The 17,015-nt window shown below is 37.7% G+C and overlaps 1 protein-coding gene across 4 annotated transcripts in view; it reads left to right on the forward strand.

Moving 5' to 3' along the window:
* Positions 1-17,015, forward strand: part of Frem1 (FRAS1 related extracellular matrix 1) — a 156,126-nt gene that overhangs the window by 18,017 nt on the left and 121,094 nt on the right. For all 4 annotated transcript variants that reach the window (XM_047525778.1, XM_047525781.1, XM_047525780.1 and 1 more), the window contains exons 2-3: positions 10,442-10,935; positions 15,320-15,414. In XM_047525778.1, coding sequence (XP_047381734.1) covers positions 10,672-10,935; positions 15,320-15,414 — 359 coding nt within the window. In that variant the 5' untranslated portion in view covers positions 10,442-10,671. The remainder of the gene's footprint in view (positions 1-10,441; positions 10,936-15,319; positions 15,415-17,015) is intronic.

The following is a 17,015-nucleotide window of genomic DNA, read 5'->3' on the forward strand; positions in this document are numbered from 1 at the left end:
AGTCAGCTTGGGCTGCTGTAACAGAAATATCACAGACTGACTAGCTTATCTACCAGGAATTGATTCTTCTCAGTTCTGCAGGCCAAAAAGTCCAAGATCAAGGTGCCTGCCACTTCGTTTCCCAGAGAGGGCCTTCTTTTTGGTCTGTAGAGGGGTACGTTTCACTGCAACCTCCATGACAGAGAAACAGCGAGCTCTGGTTTCCTCATTCCCTTACAAGGACCCCATCATGACTCTACCCTATGACCTCATGTAGATCTGATGACCTCCCCAAAGATTTCACCTCCAGATCCTGTCTCAGTAATTAGGGCTTCAGTATATGGATTTGGTGGTAGCAGGGCACATTCAGTCCAAAACACCCTCTCTTCCTCTTTCCCTCTCTACCCATAATACATTGCCCCTTTCAGATAAACCCTCTTAACGAACTCAGGCTTATCTGTTTGTATTTGTCTCCAGGATCGCACAATTCACATAATTCTGTGTAACATGTATCTCTATATACATCTATGAATATACAAAGACATAGTTTTTATTGTTCTTTTCCCAAATGGAAGAAAAACATACATCCTGTTCTCTCTTTTGCTTTTTCTAATTCCATAATACCTTGTAGTAACTCCTCCAAGTTGAGTGATATATCTCTAATTCAGGTTTTAAAGGCACAGTATTTTATGCTATAAATATGCCTACTTTCTGTAGCCATTTCCTTGTTGATGGGTATTTGCCTTGTGTGGAGTTTTTGCCACTGTGTGCAAGGTGCAGTGAATATCCTTGTTCATGTGTCCTTGTAGAGGCTGCTTTTATCTCTGTTGAAGAGATTCTCAGTGTTGCATGGGAAGGAAGTGACAAAGTGTGGTGTGTTTTGATTTTTACCTCAGACTTTTTATCTCTTCATTTGGTATTTGACTGGAGGTGCTGCCTAGGTAAGACTGAGTGGCTGATGAGGTGACTCATCAAAAAATCTCCAGTTGTGGTATTTTGTAGAGTCGGAAATCTCAACCTCAATGTTGTAGGTACAAAAGATGGAATTTTTTTTTTTTTTTTTTTTTTGTATATCCTATCGCAGCAACTTTCAGTAATTGAATTCACATGACATCTTGATCCATGATGATGGTGATCCTATGATGACAATTCCTTATTATTTAAGGCATTGTCTCTCCAATTTATTTACTCCTTTCACAAGTATTTATTGATATTGTCCCAGACACTGACAATAAATCTATGAATTAAAAAAAGATAAATTCACACCTCCACGAGGGAAATGGCAATGACCAGTATAAAAAAATGTGCTGGTTAGATAGTTAAAAAGAGCTAAGGTAAAAAAACAAACCAAAAAAATGAGGAGGATGCTGGGGGATAACAATGTCATAATTTTAATGGGATAGTTAGATGTGGCCACACTGCAGATGTGACAACTGATGGCTGGGGGATAAGCTCGTGTCAGCAGGAACAGCAAGTGAGAAGCTTCAGCGGGGAAGGGGAGATGGTGGAAAGGTTGATCTTGGTTTGTTTGAGGAAAAGAAAAAATGCTAGTGTGAGTGGGCCGCGTAACAAAGAAGACAAACAGGAGATGCACAGAAAGAGGGAAGGCAGAAGCCGATCACGCAGGGCTTTATGGGTGGGTCCTCAGGTTCTCTGGTTTTTCCTCTAAGATGAGCAGCCATTGGAAATTCCGAAGAGAGAAGCGACGCAAGTCATATTTACCAGGAACCTCAGTTGTAATGCTGAGAAATACCTAAGGCGGGGAAAGAGTAAAGCAAAAGGCTGTGACTGTGACTCAGTGGTAGAGCACTTGCCTAGCATGCCTGAGGCACTGGGTTGGATTCTCAGCACCACATGTAAATAAATGAATAAAATAAAGGTCTACCAACATCTTAAAAAAAAATAAAAAGAGTAAAGCAAAGCTCAAACAGGAGGCTATTGCAATCTTCCAGCAGAGCTGATGGTGGCATGGATCAGGTGATAACTATGAAAATAGTAATTGGATAATGAATACGTTTTGAAGGAAGATTGTATTAATTTTCTATTGCTATGTAAAATCACTACAAACTTTGTGGCTTAAAGCAATACATATTTCTTTTATTTCAGCCTTTTAAAAAAATTTATTCTTGCTGGGAGCAGTGGTGCACAACTACAACCCCAGCGGCTCGGGAGGCTGAGACAGGAGAATTGTGAGTTCAAAGCTAGCCTCAGCAATGGTGAGGTGCTAAGCAACTCAGTGAGACCCTTTCTCTAAATAAAATACAAAATAGGGCTGGGGATGTGGCTCAGTGGTAAAGTGCCCCTGAGTTCAATCCCCAGTACCAAAAAAAAAAAAAAAAGAAAAAATTATTCTTTTTAGTTATACGTGACAGTAGAATGTATTTTAGCAAATTATACATATGTAAGTATAACTTATTTTAATTAGGATCCTATTCTAGTGGTCATACATGATGTGGAGTTACCCTGGTCACGTATTCAAATACAAGGCTAGGAAATTATGTCCAATTAATCCTATTGTCCTTCCTATTCCCCTCCCTCCTCCCTTCCCTTTGTTTTCTTTTGTCTTATCCAATAAACTTCTATACTTCCCTTCGAACCCTCCCTTGTTTTGGGTTAGCATCCACACAACAGAGAGAACATTCAGCCTTTCGTTCATTGGGATTGGCTTATTTCACTTATATGATATTCTCTAGTTCCATTGATTTACCAGCAAATGCCATAATTTTATTCTTCTTTATTACTGAGTAATATTCCATTGTATATACACTACATTTTCTTTATCCATTCATCTGTTGAAGGGCACCTAGGTTGTTTCCATAGCTTAGCTATTGTGAGTTAAGCTGCTATAAACATTGATATGACTGTATCACTGTTGTGTGCTGATTTTAAGTCCTTTGAGTATAGACCCAGGAGTGGGATAACTGGGTCAAATGGTGGTTCCATTCCAAGTTTCCTAAGGAATCTCCATACTACTTTTCATGATGGTTACACCAGTTTTCAGCCCCACCACTAATGTATGAGTGAACCTTTTTCCTTACATCTATGCTCACATTTATTGTTACTTGTATTCTTGATCATTTCCAATCTAACTGGAGTGAGATGAAATCTCAGTATAGTTTTAATTTTCATTTCTTTAATTGACAGAAATGTTGAACATTTTTTCATATAATTTTTGACCATTGATATTCCTTCTTCTGTGAAGTGCCCTTTCAGTTCCTTTGACCATTTATTGATTGGGTTATTTATTTATTTTTTGGTGTTTAGTTTTTTGAGTTTTTTGTATATCCTGGAGATTAATGCTCTGAGGTGCATGTGGTAAAGATTTTCTCCCATTCTGTAGGATCCCTGTTCATGTTCTTGATGGTTTCCTTTGCTGTGAAGAAGTTTTTCAATGTGATACTATCCCATTTATTGATTTTTGATTTTACTTCTTGCACTTTACGAGTTTTATTGGGGAAGTCGGTTCCTAAGCTGACATGTTAGAGAGTTAGGTCTACTTTTTCTTCTAGTAGGTGCAGCATCTCTGGTCTAATGCCAAGATCCTTGATCCACTTTGAGTTGAGTTTTGTGCAGGGTGAGAAACAGGAGTTCAATTTCAATCTATTACATAGGGATTTCCAGTTTCTTTAGCAACATTTGTTGAAGAGGTTATCTTTTCTCCAACGTATGTTTTCGTCTAGTATGAGATAACTGTATTTATGTGGGTATGTCTCTGTGTCTTCTATTTCTGTTCCATTGATCTTCGATTTTACTTTTGTGCCAGTACCATGCTGTTTTTGTTATTATAGGTCTGTAGTATAATTTAAGGTCTGGTATTGTGATGTCTTCTGTATCACTTTTCTCGCTAAGGATTGCTTTGGCTATTCTGGGTCTCTTATTTTTCCAAATGAATTTTATGACTGCTTTCTCTATTTCTATGAAGAACATCATTGGAATTTTAATAGGAATTGCATTAAGTCTGTATAGCACTTTTGGTAGTATGGCCATTTGGACAATATTAATTCTGCCTATCCAAGAACATGGGAGGTCTTTCTATTTTCTTTTCTTTTTGGGGGGACACTGGGGATTGAACTCAGGGGTACTCAACCACTGAACCACATCACCAGCCCTATTTTATTTTTTATTTAGAGAAAGGGTCTCACTCAGTTGCTTAGCACCTTGCTTTTGCTGAGGCTGGCTTTGAACTGATGATCCTCCTACCTCAGCCTCCAGAGCTGCTGGCACTGGCACCATTACAGCTGTGTGCCACCATGCCCAGTGGTTTTTCCATTTTCTAATGCCATCTTCAGTTTTTTCTTTAGTGTTCTGTAGTTTTCATTAGAGGTCTTCCACCTTTTTTATTAGATTGATCTCCAAGTATTTTTCTATTTTTTTGAAGCTATTGTGAATGGAATAGTTTTCCTGATTTCTCTTTCAACTGGTTCATCATTGGTGTATAGGAATGCAATGGATTTATGTTCGCTAATTTTATATCCTGATACTTTGCTTAATTAATTTATGAATTCAAGAAGCTTTTTGGGAGAGGTTTTTTTTTTTGGGGGGGGGATCTTTTAAATATAGAATCATGTGTGGGCAAAGAGGGATAGTTTGAGCTCTTATTTTCCTATTCACATCCCTTCAATTTCTTTCTTTTGTCTAATTGCTCTGGCAAGGGTTTCAGGGACTAGGTTGAATAGAAGTGGTGAAGGAGGGCATCCCTGTCTTGTTCCAGTTTTTAGAGAGAATGCTTCCAATTTTTCTCCATTTAGAATGATGTTGGCCTTGGGTTTAGCATATATATCTTTTACAATGTCTCCTACTACCCTCATTTTTCAAACATGAACGGATGCTGATTTTGTCAAAAGCTTTTTCTGCATCTATTGAGATGACCATATGATTCTTGTCTTTAAGTCTACTGATGTGATGAATTACACTTATTGATTTCCTTATATCGAACTAACCTTGCATCCCTGGGATGAATCCCACTTGATTGTGGTGCACTATCTTTTTAAATGATTTTGTATGCAATTTGCATCTGTGTTCATCAGGAATATTGGCCTGAAGTTTTCTTTCCTTGATGTATCTTTGTCTGCTTTTGGTATAAAGGTGATACCAGCTTCGTAGAATGATTTTGGAAGGATTCCCTCCTTTTCTATTTCATGGAATAATTTGAGGAGTATTGGTGTAAGTTCTTTGGCAATCTGGTAGAACTTGACTCAGAATCCATATAGTCCTGGACTTTTCTTTGTTGGTAGGCTTCTGTGTTATCTTCAAAACATTGCTTGAAGTTTGATGTGTTTAAATTTTCTGTCACCTTGATTCAGTTGGATAGGTCATATGTCTTTAGAAATTTGTCAATGTCTTCAAGATTTTTCTATATAATCTGAGTATAGATTTTCAAAGTAACTTCTGATTGTCTATATTTCAGTGGTGTCCATGTGATATTTCCTTTTTCATCACAAAGTTTAGTAATTTGGATTTTCACTCATTTTTTCTTCATTAGTTTGTCTAAGGGTTTTTCAATTTTGTTTATTTTTTCAAAGAACTTTTTGTTTTGTCTATTTTTTTGTTTCAGTTTCATTGATTTTGGCTCTGATTTTAATTAATTCCTGTCTTCTACTGTTTTTGGTGCTGGTTTATTCTTATTTTTCTAAGGCTTTTAGATGTAAAGTTAGGTTATTTATTTGGTGATTTTCAGTTCTTATATGAATGAGCTCAATGCAATGAACTTTCCTCTTAGCACTGCCCTCATAGTGTCCCAGAGATTTTGATATGTTGTCTCACTATTCTTATTTACCCCTAAGTATTTTTTAAATTCATCTCTGATTTCTTTAGTTATCCATTGGTCACTTAATAGCATATTATTTAGTATCCAAGTGTTAGAGTAGTTTCTGTTTTTTTATCTTATCATTAATTTCTTATTTCATTCCATTATGATCTGATAGAATGCAAGGTATTATCTCTACTTTTTTGTATTTGCTAAGAGTTTTCTCATGGACCGTGATGTGGTCTATTAAGTCTAAATTATTAACTGTATAGGTTCTTTATTTAGTTTTTGATTTGAAGATCTATCTATTGGTGATAGAGGTGTGTTGAAGTCACCCAGTATTATTGTGTTGCGATCTATTTGATTCTTGAGATTGTGAAGAATTTGTTTGATATATATTTGTTAGATTCTCCATTATTTGGTGCATAAATATTTAAGATTGTTATTCTCATTGATGTATAGTTCCCTTAAGCAATATTAAATTGCCTTCTTTGTCCCTTCTTAAGTCCATTTTATTAGATATGAGGATAGAAACCCCTGCTTGTTTGTAAGATCCATGTGAATGGTATTTTTTTCCCCATCTTTTTACCTTCAGTGTATGGATATCTTTGCCTATAAGGTGAGTCTCTTCAAGATAGCATATTATTTGGTCTTTTTAAAATTCAGTCTGCTAGTCTTTGTCTTCTGATTGATGAGTTTTGGTCATTTACATTGAATGTTAATATTGAGAAATGATTCTTATTCCCTGTCATTTTGAATTATTTCTGGTTTTTAATTTGAAATAGCTTCTTTGTTGATTGACTATTATTCTAGTGTAGTTCCTCCCTTTGCTGGATTTCATTTTATTTTTTATTTCTTCTTCATGGAATATTTTATTGAGAATGTTTTATAGTGGGCTTTTTGGTTGTGAATTCTTTTAACTTTTGTTTATCGTGGAAGATTTGTATTTTATCATCAATTCTGAAACTTAGTTTTGCAGGGTATAGTATTCTTGGTTAGTATACATTTTCTTTGAGAGCTTGGTGTATATTATTCTAAAACCTCTTAGCTTTAAGGGTCTGGGTAAAAAAAAAAAATCAGCTGAAATCTGAATTGGTTTTCCTCTAAATGTGCTTTGATTTTTTTTCTCTAGTAACCTTTAGAATTCTATCCTTATTTTGTATGTTAGGCATTTTCATAATAATATGCCTTGGTGTGGGTCTGTTGTAATTTTGTATATTTGGGGTCCTATAAGCTGACTTATTTGATTTTCCATTTCATTCTTTAGGTTTGGAAAATTTCAGACATTATTTCATTGAAAAGATATTCATTCCTGTGGTTTGTATCTCTGAGTCTTCATCTAACCTGATAAATCTTAAGTTTGGTCTTTTCATGTTGTCCTATATTTCTTGGAAGTTCTGTTCATGGTCTCTTGACATCTTTTATCCATGCTCAATTCTATTTTTAAGATTATACATTTTATCTTCATTGCCTGATACTTTGTCTTCCAAATGGTCTAATCTGCTGGTGATACTTTCCAATAAATTTTTTATTTGATTTATTGATTTCTTCATTTCAAAGATTTGTTTGTTTTCAGAATCTTTATCTCTTTGTTGAAGTGATCTTTTGCTTCCTGAATTTGCTCCCTTACATCATTCTTTACCTCACAGATCAGTTTAATTATGCACATACTAAACTCCTTCTCTGACATTTCTTCTACTGTGGTATTGATGAATTCTGTTTTTGATTTTTTTTTTTTTGTCTGAGGCGATTTGTTCCCTTGCTTTTTCATATCATTTATATGTCTACCCTTCAAATAGTTGATTTTGAGGCAGTGGGATTTCTACCTTGCAACACATATTTCTTGTTTTATAGTTTCTATTGGTCTGGGGTCTGTTCATGACTTGGCTGGGTTCTGTGCTTCAGGTTGTCATAAGGTGGCAATCAAAGTGTTGACTGGGCTCCATTCATATTGGGAGGCTTCACTTAGGAAGAAACCACTTTCAAGCTCATCCAGGTTGTTGGCAGAAGTCATTTGTTGTTGCAGTAGAATTCCAGAGCCTTGTTTCTTCCAGTGCAGCAGCAGAGCCTCTGACTCCATTCAGCCATGACATAGTCCTCTGTATGGTGACATGTAACCATGAGTCATGTAATCACTCATCACCTTTGCCTTATCCTGTTGGCTGGAAATATCATAAGATCTGCTGGCACTCAAGGGGTAGGAACTTTTGGATACTAGGAAGTTGGATAATTGGTGGTTACCCTAAGTCTATCCATCACAAAGAACCAAAGGACTTTTTGTTTGGACATAGAGAGTGAGACAAAGAAAGGAACAGCTAAAACGTTGGAGTTGCCATTAACTTAAGTGAGACCAAAAGAAGAAATGTCAGGAGTTTGATTTTGGCTACATAGGGAATAAGATGCCTGTTATACTCCCACATGGAGATATCAAGGAGTGTTGCGAACACAAATCTAAAATTAAGGGGTTGGGGAAGGGTCCAAACTTTTTCTATTTTAATTTTTCTTGTCAGGTCTTTTGGTCATACTCATGAACAAATTGACTAAGACAGACTCACTAGCATTTAAGCGGTACTGAAAACCAAGGAATGAGATCAGTAGGAGTGTGGGTAGACACAAAACCAGTCCAAGGACTGGTCCATCACCAGTATTAAAAAGTTAGATAGTATAGGAAGAGCCAGTAAGGAAGACTGAGATAAGCACGCAGGAGAGGATGGGGCCCTTGCTATTTTTATGTGTTGATTTAACTGGTTCAAATCTCAGATAGCAAAGTTTACTTGCTCACTTCCCAGTTTGGGGAGACACCTACCTGCTCGGTTACCTAAGAGTCTCTAAATATGTTGCTTTTCTGTATGGACTTAGATGCCATATGTAAATGGGAAAAAAGATTACATTTGTGAAAGTTCAATAACCAAATTTGCATTTTTGCATAAATAAGTCAAACTAATTTAGCCTGACTCTGGGCAACAGGATCAGTAGGAGTGTGTGAACAGTTTTATTTTGGGACTGGCACCATAAAAATCAGGCTAATCTGTAGGCATGTTCATCTTCTGGTGATATGGGTCAGTTGCTACCTCTAAAAGGTTCCAAACAGTGGCATCAGAAGCTGTCTTTCCTTGATGTGTTAAAGGTAGCTAATAGAGGCATTTTAAAAATTAGCACACATACATTTATTCATCAACCAAAGAGATGATCCTAATTAAACTAGCACTTTGAAATAGTGCATGTAAAATGTTTGTGATAAAAATAATTGAACACAGTAATTAACAACAACAAAAAAGAAGCAAATAGAGATTGCTCATTGAACTGAGCTTATTCTGATTCTAGTCCAAAGTGATGATGGGATTTCATTCTACTTTTTCATAGACTTGAGTATAAGAGATTGTTGGTGATGCATCCTACCAATCGTTTTCCATCTTCCAAGTTTTGGGCTTCTGTACTTGCCTTCCCTTCTCATTCCTGATGTTGAACCAATATGCTGTTTGGAAAGCTGTCAGCAGTCCGAGTTTTCTGCTGTCAGCTGTAGCTTCTTCATACTTCTGTCCCAGGTTATAAGAAAACTCTCATTTGAAGTGCTCTTGGTTTTTGTGGTGAAGTATTAGTTACCGCAAGAAGCAACACAATCTGTTTAGCCACTGAATCCATTTTTAGAAGAGCAATTCCCAGTCCTACTAGCCTCATGTGCTCAACAATACCTCTGCACTTTAGCAGGTGCCTTCTTCCTATCAGATGCAGGATGGTGGCCATGGTGGGCATAAGAGGGTGTGCAGAGCAGGTGGCACAGGGTCTGGCTTGAGGAGGGCGGGGTGCCAGAGACATTTTGTGTACACCTTCTAACAAACGTTTATTTCAGTATCTACTGGTTATACAGAGAAATTTATCAAAATCATTAAAATGTTAGGCTTTTCCATGGGCATAAGAAACCACTTATATATACTCTGAATTGGAAGAGATACTTCCATGCATTTTACTTTGGATAAAATCTTTTTAGTTCTTTAGAACAAAGAAATAATCAAGAAATTCCAAGGAGGGAAGTAGAAACAGATTCCATTAGTGCAAATTGAGTATATTATAACTAATATTGTAAATAATATAAATACAGTGTACGTACACCATGTCTTTATGTATATTGAAGCTATGTCACTCATTTCATGGTCCCTGTTACACATAAAAAAAAAGTTGAATGTTCTCTTAGAAAAAAAATATTTTCTCTAGTTTCTGTTCAAGTGTATCTTAGGTGTCTTCATTGCTTGGCAGAGTCAGTCAATGCAACACACTGTTAAGCTTATTTCTTAGTTGGGTTGCATTGATTCAGAGTTAACCATGTTTTCAAGCAGTGTGCAAATAAATAATCCCATCAGCTCTCCCACACAAATTTGATTGTAGTTCCCATTTAAAAAATGAGGAAATGGAAGCTAAGCGTTCCCTCACTTTCTCTGAACCCGGAGGACCACAGGGAGGCCGCCTGTCTTCTGTTGGACCACACAGGTGACATCCCGGTTGGGGTCTGTTGCATCCGGAAGCAACAGCTACCAGCCGGGTGATGGAACGGCTGCCTTGTCTTTCAGATGGGCCTGGAGGTCAAGTTAGTTTATTTGTTTTTAATTTAGCTGAAATTATAGGCTGGCTGAAAGATCCCTTTGTCAGTGCTGATCCTTTGAGTAGCTGCATGAATTTTTCCATCTTTCACTTTCTTCTAACCCCTTCTCCCTTTTGCAGGATTAGAAAAGCTCTGGGGAGGCACGTTAATCTTGCAGCGTTGTCAGGAGTGATCAGCGAGTTTTATTAAAAGCCTCCGGACTGCCTGAAAGGCCTCCTTGTGTGAGCCTGGAATGAAAGGGGCATGATAAGATCTCGGGGCACACTGTCGGGACCCCTTGCCCTGCCCCTCGGACTGTGAGCTGAGCCCCGGGAGGAAGCGAAGCCTCCTTTGTGGAAGGAATTTTGCGATGGCCGGAAGCAAGTTGGCCCCTGTCAGCATGAGCTCTCTGGGTTGGGGTGGCCCCAGCGCCCTGCTGCTTCTGCTGCTCCTGCACCGGGCCAGCCCCACCTTCATCAGCCTGAACCAAGGGATGAGGGTGACAAAGGGCAGCTCCGCCTTCCTGTCAGGAGATGACCTGAAGTTTGCCATCCCCAAAGAGAAAGATGCCTGCAAAGTGGAAGTCGTGATGAATGAGCCGATAACCCAGAGGGTCGGGAAACTCACGCCACAGGTGGGTCCTGTCCGAGATTTTCTGTTCAGGGGCATCTGGGAATTTGTACAAGAGTACGTGTGGGACAGGGGGAGAGAGAGGCCAAAGGTCTCCTGACTAGCTCCCAAAGAAAGTTCACTTTGGAAATGGTGGGATTGCAGTTCACAGGCATAGTATTTTACAGCTTTTTCTATGAGAGGTGGAAGCTATTTTTGAATGTCCTTGACTGATTCTAGATAAGTCTGCCACCTACAGGGTTTACCCTTAATTATGGTAATACCTGTGGAGGAGGTCAGGCTCAAACTAATATGGATGCTTGCCTTTTTTCTTAATAATGCACTGTATCAACAAGGCTTTCCAATTTCTCCTCTTGTATTGAAGAGAACTCTTGTACATCTTATAGAGTCCTTCCTGCCCACTGGGATCACAGGCACATGCCAAAATGCCTGGCTCTCTGGTCACTTCTTCTGTAGGGTGAAGAATTACCTTCTAAACCTTTTATTTTCCTTTATTGTCTTTACTTAAAGTAGGACTTGGCCCCTCTGCATAATAGAAAATGACTTTTGGTTTTATCACTTGTTCCTGCTGTGACTTAACTTTCTCACAATACAAACAATCTTGAGAATATATTGCTGCTGCTTCCAGAAAAATGTGCGAATTCCAATTGCTGAACCGCGAACATGATTTCCTCTTTGTTTGACTTCAGAAACATAGTCCCTGAGGTGATTCAAACAGTACTGGATGTTGCAGAGATGAGATGAAGAGGCTTAGCTAGATGCTAGCTCAAATTGTTGTCTCTAGGCATTTCATTTACCACCTTAAAGTTACAGACCAATTCTGAAACATACCAATTCTATGGAAGGGGGGTCTCACAATGGGGGTATACCTGATAGTAACTAAATGTCTCCCACCAGCTTCCTTCCAGATTTTCTTATGTCAGTCAAAAACCTTTGGATGGCATCTTAAACATAATAGGATACAATAATATCCATAAGTATGGAGATGTTGTATTCCCAAGTGTTTGGTAATTCTAACTTCTCCCTGTGTTAGTCAGCAGCAGGCAGTGCAGAGCAACTGCAGGTACTGGGGTCAAAAGCCAAGGGTAGGAATTGAGGAGCAGCAAGATGGCACCTTGATCCCAAGGGCCTGAAGTCCTTGGTAAGGCATGGACCCAGTGCCATACTAATACATATATAGGCACCTTATAAAGACTGATCAATTGATAATTTGGTGCCCTTTCCAGTATAGTTTTTTAAAAGGATCTAACACGTAGAGATGAGGCTATTTTCTAGGGGAGAGGAGAAGTAAATTCTCACCAGGAGCCAGCAGGGACAATCTGTCTAAGGCTGTTGTCCAGTGTAAGCAGGACAACATCCCACACCGAGCAAGATAAAGCCCTTCCATTCACCAGTTTCTTTTCCTTGAAGGCGATTTGGAAAGGATCTGTTCCTACCTAGAAGCCTCTGAGATCTGTCCTTTTCCCACCGCAGATAACCTATGACTCCTTAACATTTACAGCACTCTCCCCAAGAATAATGAAATTGCCTCCAAGATAGTGAAGTTTTAATGGTTCTACTTGTTTGACTTTCAGGCACAAGGGAACAGAAAGGGATCCAGACAAGGAGGACTAGATAAAAATCCTATGTGGTCACAAGGACTAAGGGTTGGGGTAGACCTCCAAGTCATCTCTAGCTCAAACGTTCAGATTTTAGGGTAAAATTCTGACTACTAGATAATCTGGAGCAAGAATCACAAAATGTCTGGCTGATTGAAGAAATTCTTTTTTTTTAAATTTTTTTAATTTTAATTTTTTATTGTAAACAAATGGGATACATGTTGTTTCTCTGTTTGTACATGGAGTCAAGGCATACCATTTGTGTAATCATAAATTTACATAGGGTAATGTTGTTTGATTCATTCTGTTATTTTTTTTTCTCCCCCTGCACCTGAGGAAATTCTTGACTGCTGCCCCAAACACATTGATCCCTGTGTTTCTGGTTCTCATTTTAAAAAAGCATTACTGATCCCTTAGTGTGATGTTGCTCATTTAAAAAGAAAAGTATTATTGAGTTCTGAATGTTCAGTGTATGTATTTCTAGAAGTAAATATGACATCTCAAGTTGATTTACATAATCCAAAGTAGATATGTGATTTTTATCTTCCAAAATTGATTCTATGATATCAGTGACTCAGGAGGCTGAGGCAGGAGGATCATAAGTTCAAGGCCAGCCTCAGCAACCTTGTGAGTCTTGAATCAACTGAGTGAGATGAGGCTCTGTCTTAAAATAAAAAATAAAAAAGGGCTGGGATATATAGCTCAGTGATGATGTTCCCCTGGGTTAAATCCCTAGTACAAAAAAATTATTCTGTTGTACTGGAGTCCATGAAAATGTGGAGTATCATCACCAGTTTACCAAATAACAAAACTTTTTGCCATAGAAAATTTTATATAGTGAGAAAACAGTTTCTCCAACTACCTATTTCTTTCTTTCTTTTTTTTTTAATTTCTGATAATTTCAATAAAAACTAGATTCCCATGTAAAGTCTGAGTTGGGGGAAATTTGTGCTTGGTTCAGCCCTCTCTGGGGATTTAAGCTTAGTCAAGTTCACACACACACACACACACACACACATACCCACACACACAACCTAAACATTATTCTTTAATAGAGTTTAATATTAAGCTTAAAGCTAGGCTTATGTGAACCCATTTCTAGCAAGAGGGCTGTATTAACAACACCCTGCTGTGTAATGAACAGTTTCATGTGATTTGCACAGAAAATGTTTTGCTTAACATCTGTTCAATTAGTGTTTTCATTTCATTACTGAAGTTTGTCTTAGAACCAACAGGTTCATTTTCCTACTGGATATTTGGAAAGGGACTTCAGTAGGTGCACGCCAGTGCCTTCTGTTGAGATAACCCCCTCCATAGAGTCAAATTAGTCAAGGTCAATGGCCATGTGTCTTCCTCCTGTTTTAGGACAAGACAGCCTCACACAGCACTTCTGATACCTGACACAAAGCAAGAAATTTCCTGGGTAGGAAGGCACCTCAGTTTAGCGCTGAGCTTGCTTTTTTGAATGGGAAATAAGGCAGTAAGAAAATATCTCTAGTTTGAACTAGTTTACTGTCATTAAAGTGAGCAATGAGTTAGGAATGTGTGACAATTTAATTATAAATTGTAATTGAAAAGCAGTTGAAGTGGAAAAAAACAAAGCTAGACAGTAATTAGAAAAGGATTTAGCTCTCCTTTGTTTTAGTTAGTAAATTTATGGACAATTATGGTTGTCGCCTTTTATAAAAGGAAAACATATTACGAAACATAAAACAGATGTTTCTTTTAACAAAGCAGATTGTCTCTTTATTACCACGACTATTTGTCAATGGCATGGGGAAGGGCTTCCCTTTATCTCCCTCCTAGTTATCAGATGAAGAGGGGAACCAGTGATATCTGTAAGACAAGAAAGTCATTTTTATTAGTAATAAAGTCTTCTCAGGGTGGATTTTGTTGTCTGAAAATTGTTGTGACTGAAAAAGGTACAGACTGGACACCATCAACTCCATAGTGAGGATGTGCAAATACCTCAAGGGTATTTCTCAGCCTTCTACCAACTCAAAATGAGGGTCACGCTAAGTCTAAAAGAGAAGACTTTTCTTTCAAAACTAGGATTCCCAAAATAAAACAGCCATTTCCTCAGTCATTTTGAATGAGGTGATGCAGTTTAGTTATCTTTATGTGAATAGAAGAAGTCGCCTTTAGAATTCTATGTCTCATCATCCATTTTTCCTATTACATAACTAGTAAAAGCTGTCTTTTGCAAGGATATAAGAAACAACTGTGGCTCATGTTTGACTCTGATCAACCACAATAGTGTCCCTAGTCAGTGGCTTCCTCTTTGAATGTAAAAATGTTATTTGGAAAAGAAAAAAATAACAGGAGAACCCATGTATACAGAACAAATAGTTTGTTGGTGGGTGGGTTAATGTATGCCTTTTTATACAGACACACAGAGGGGGATCCCTGTAACCCAGTTGCTAGAAACTCCCTGAAGGGAGTAAGTAGAAGTTTTGATAAATGGAGCCATATTTTAAAAGTCTGCAAAAAGGTAGTCATTTGGAAAAGTAATTACCCTGAATTTACTTGCTTGATCTGCTTGGCTTTTCATAATTTAGATATTCACAAAATAAGACTCAGCTGTATGGTGAGTGGGCATGGGGTAGGATAGAGGTGGTAGTTAAAAATGTGTGAGCACACACACACACACACACATACACACACACACACACACGTGTGTACATACCACTCACAGGCCTTATGTTTTCCAGGAAATACTCAAGAACTGGAAAAATAAAATTTTGTACCAACTTTCTCATGGATATTTATCCATTTCTTCACGTGAACTAGGTCTTTGACTGCCATTTCCTTCCCAATGAAGTCAGGTATGTCCACAACGGTTGTCCAATTCTTGATGAAGACACCGTGAAGCTTCAGCTTTACAGGTGAGTGGAATACGAGCTCTGCTTATGTTTTGCCAGAAAACCATTCTGTTTACTTCTCAGGGTTTTTTCCTGTGGCTATATATTATTAGGAGGGGAAGTAATAGATTCCAAACAAGAAAGTAATCAATAGAAATTGGAGGCCTGAGTGGGTAAGGCAAGAATTGAGGCCAATTTTCAATTATCTTCATTTGAATTATCCTCTTGGAACTTTTCTACAAATTACTAACTCCATCCTGTTGCATTGAGTATTCTTAAACAAGTGTCTCTGGTATCCCAACCCATCACTTATGATAATAAAAAGAAGTTACAAACTGCAAATTCTTAATGAGAATTAAGAATTAATTAGAAAATATGCTCCAAAATTTAATGAAAAAAATTTTGATTACCAGCTGCTTAGTTATAGGAAGTGCAATTTCTTCCATTTTAAAGCATTAAATAATTCAAATGTACTTAAAATCAATTATAAAGTTAAACATAGAGTGACCACGTGACCCAGCAATTTCCCTTCTAGGTATATACACAAGAGAAATAAAAACCTATGTTTGTACAAACACTTGTACAGGAATATTCATTACAGCATTATTCATAGCAGCCAAAAAGTTGTACCAATTCAACTGATAATGGTATAACCATATAATAGAATATTATTCAGATAAAACAAGGAATGAAGCATGGATTCATGGGATAACTTGGATGATCTTTGAATATATTATGCTAAGTAAAAGAATTCAGTTCCAAAAGTAATATTGTATGGTTTAACATATATGAAATGTCCAAAGTAGACAAATCCATAGAAATTGTAGATTAGTGGCAGAGGCTGGGCACGGGGCCACTGGGGAGTGACTATGAGTATGGGGGTGTCTTTTGGGGGTGATGAAAATGTTATGGAATTAGATAGTTGTGATATTTGTATAACTTTGTGAATACATTAAAAATCATTGAGTTGTACCCTTTAAAAGAATGAATTTCATGGTATGTGAATTATAGCAATAAAAATTAATTTTAAGATTATGGTGTTTTGGGCTTTGTAGAAGCAAGTGAGGACAGTATAGGTAGAGTAGGCCTTTATATAGTTATTTTTTTAACCCGTCTTTTATTGTTCTTAGGAGTGTTTGGTTAAAATAGGTTAATATGAATTTCTCGTAAGCTCTAGACAAATGCAGAAGCGTTTTGAAGGAGATTGGAACATTTATGCTCCTACTACAGATCAGGTTCCATGCAGAACATAGGAAACTCAAGGATGAAGATGCGTAGACTCTTGGTGCTCATGGTCAAATGCAAAAGATGGGCACTAATTAGAATGTAGGTGCCTCGGGAAGGCAAAATACTATGCTCAGAAAATCAAGTGCCACCCACTTTCCTTAGAAAGCTAAAATCACCATGCAAGGCTTTCCAAGACTTTAGTGTTAAGAAACAGACTTCAAGGGCTTGTTGGGGTGAAAGGCTGATGAATTCTGGTTGCTCCTGCTCCTTTCTTGAGTTTCTCCAGGGGAAGAAGGTTGGAAAAGTACACATGAAGGGCAGGGTTAGAAGAGCTGCCAGTGCTTGTGGTTTACAATAGAATATTCAGAAGAGTTGGGGTCAAAGGATCAGGGAGCATG

This window comes from Sciurus carolinensis, chromosome 14, assembly GCF_902686445.1.
Source record: "Sciurus carolinensis chromosome 14, mSciCar1.2, whole genome shotgun sequence".
Taxonomy (NCBI): domain Eukaryota; kingdom Metazoa; phylum Chordata; class Mammalia; order Rodentia; family Sciuridae; genus Sciurus; species Sciurus carolinensis.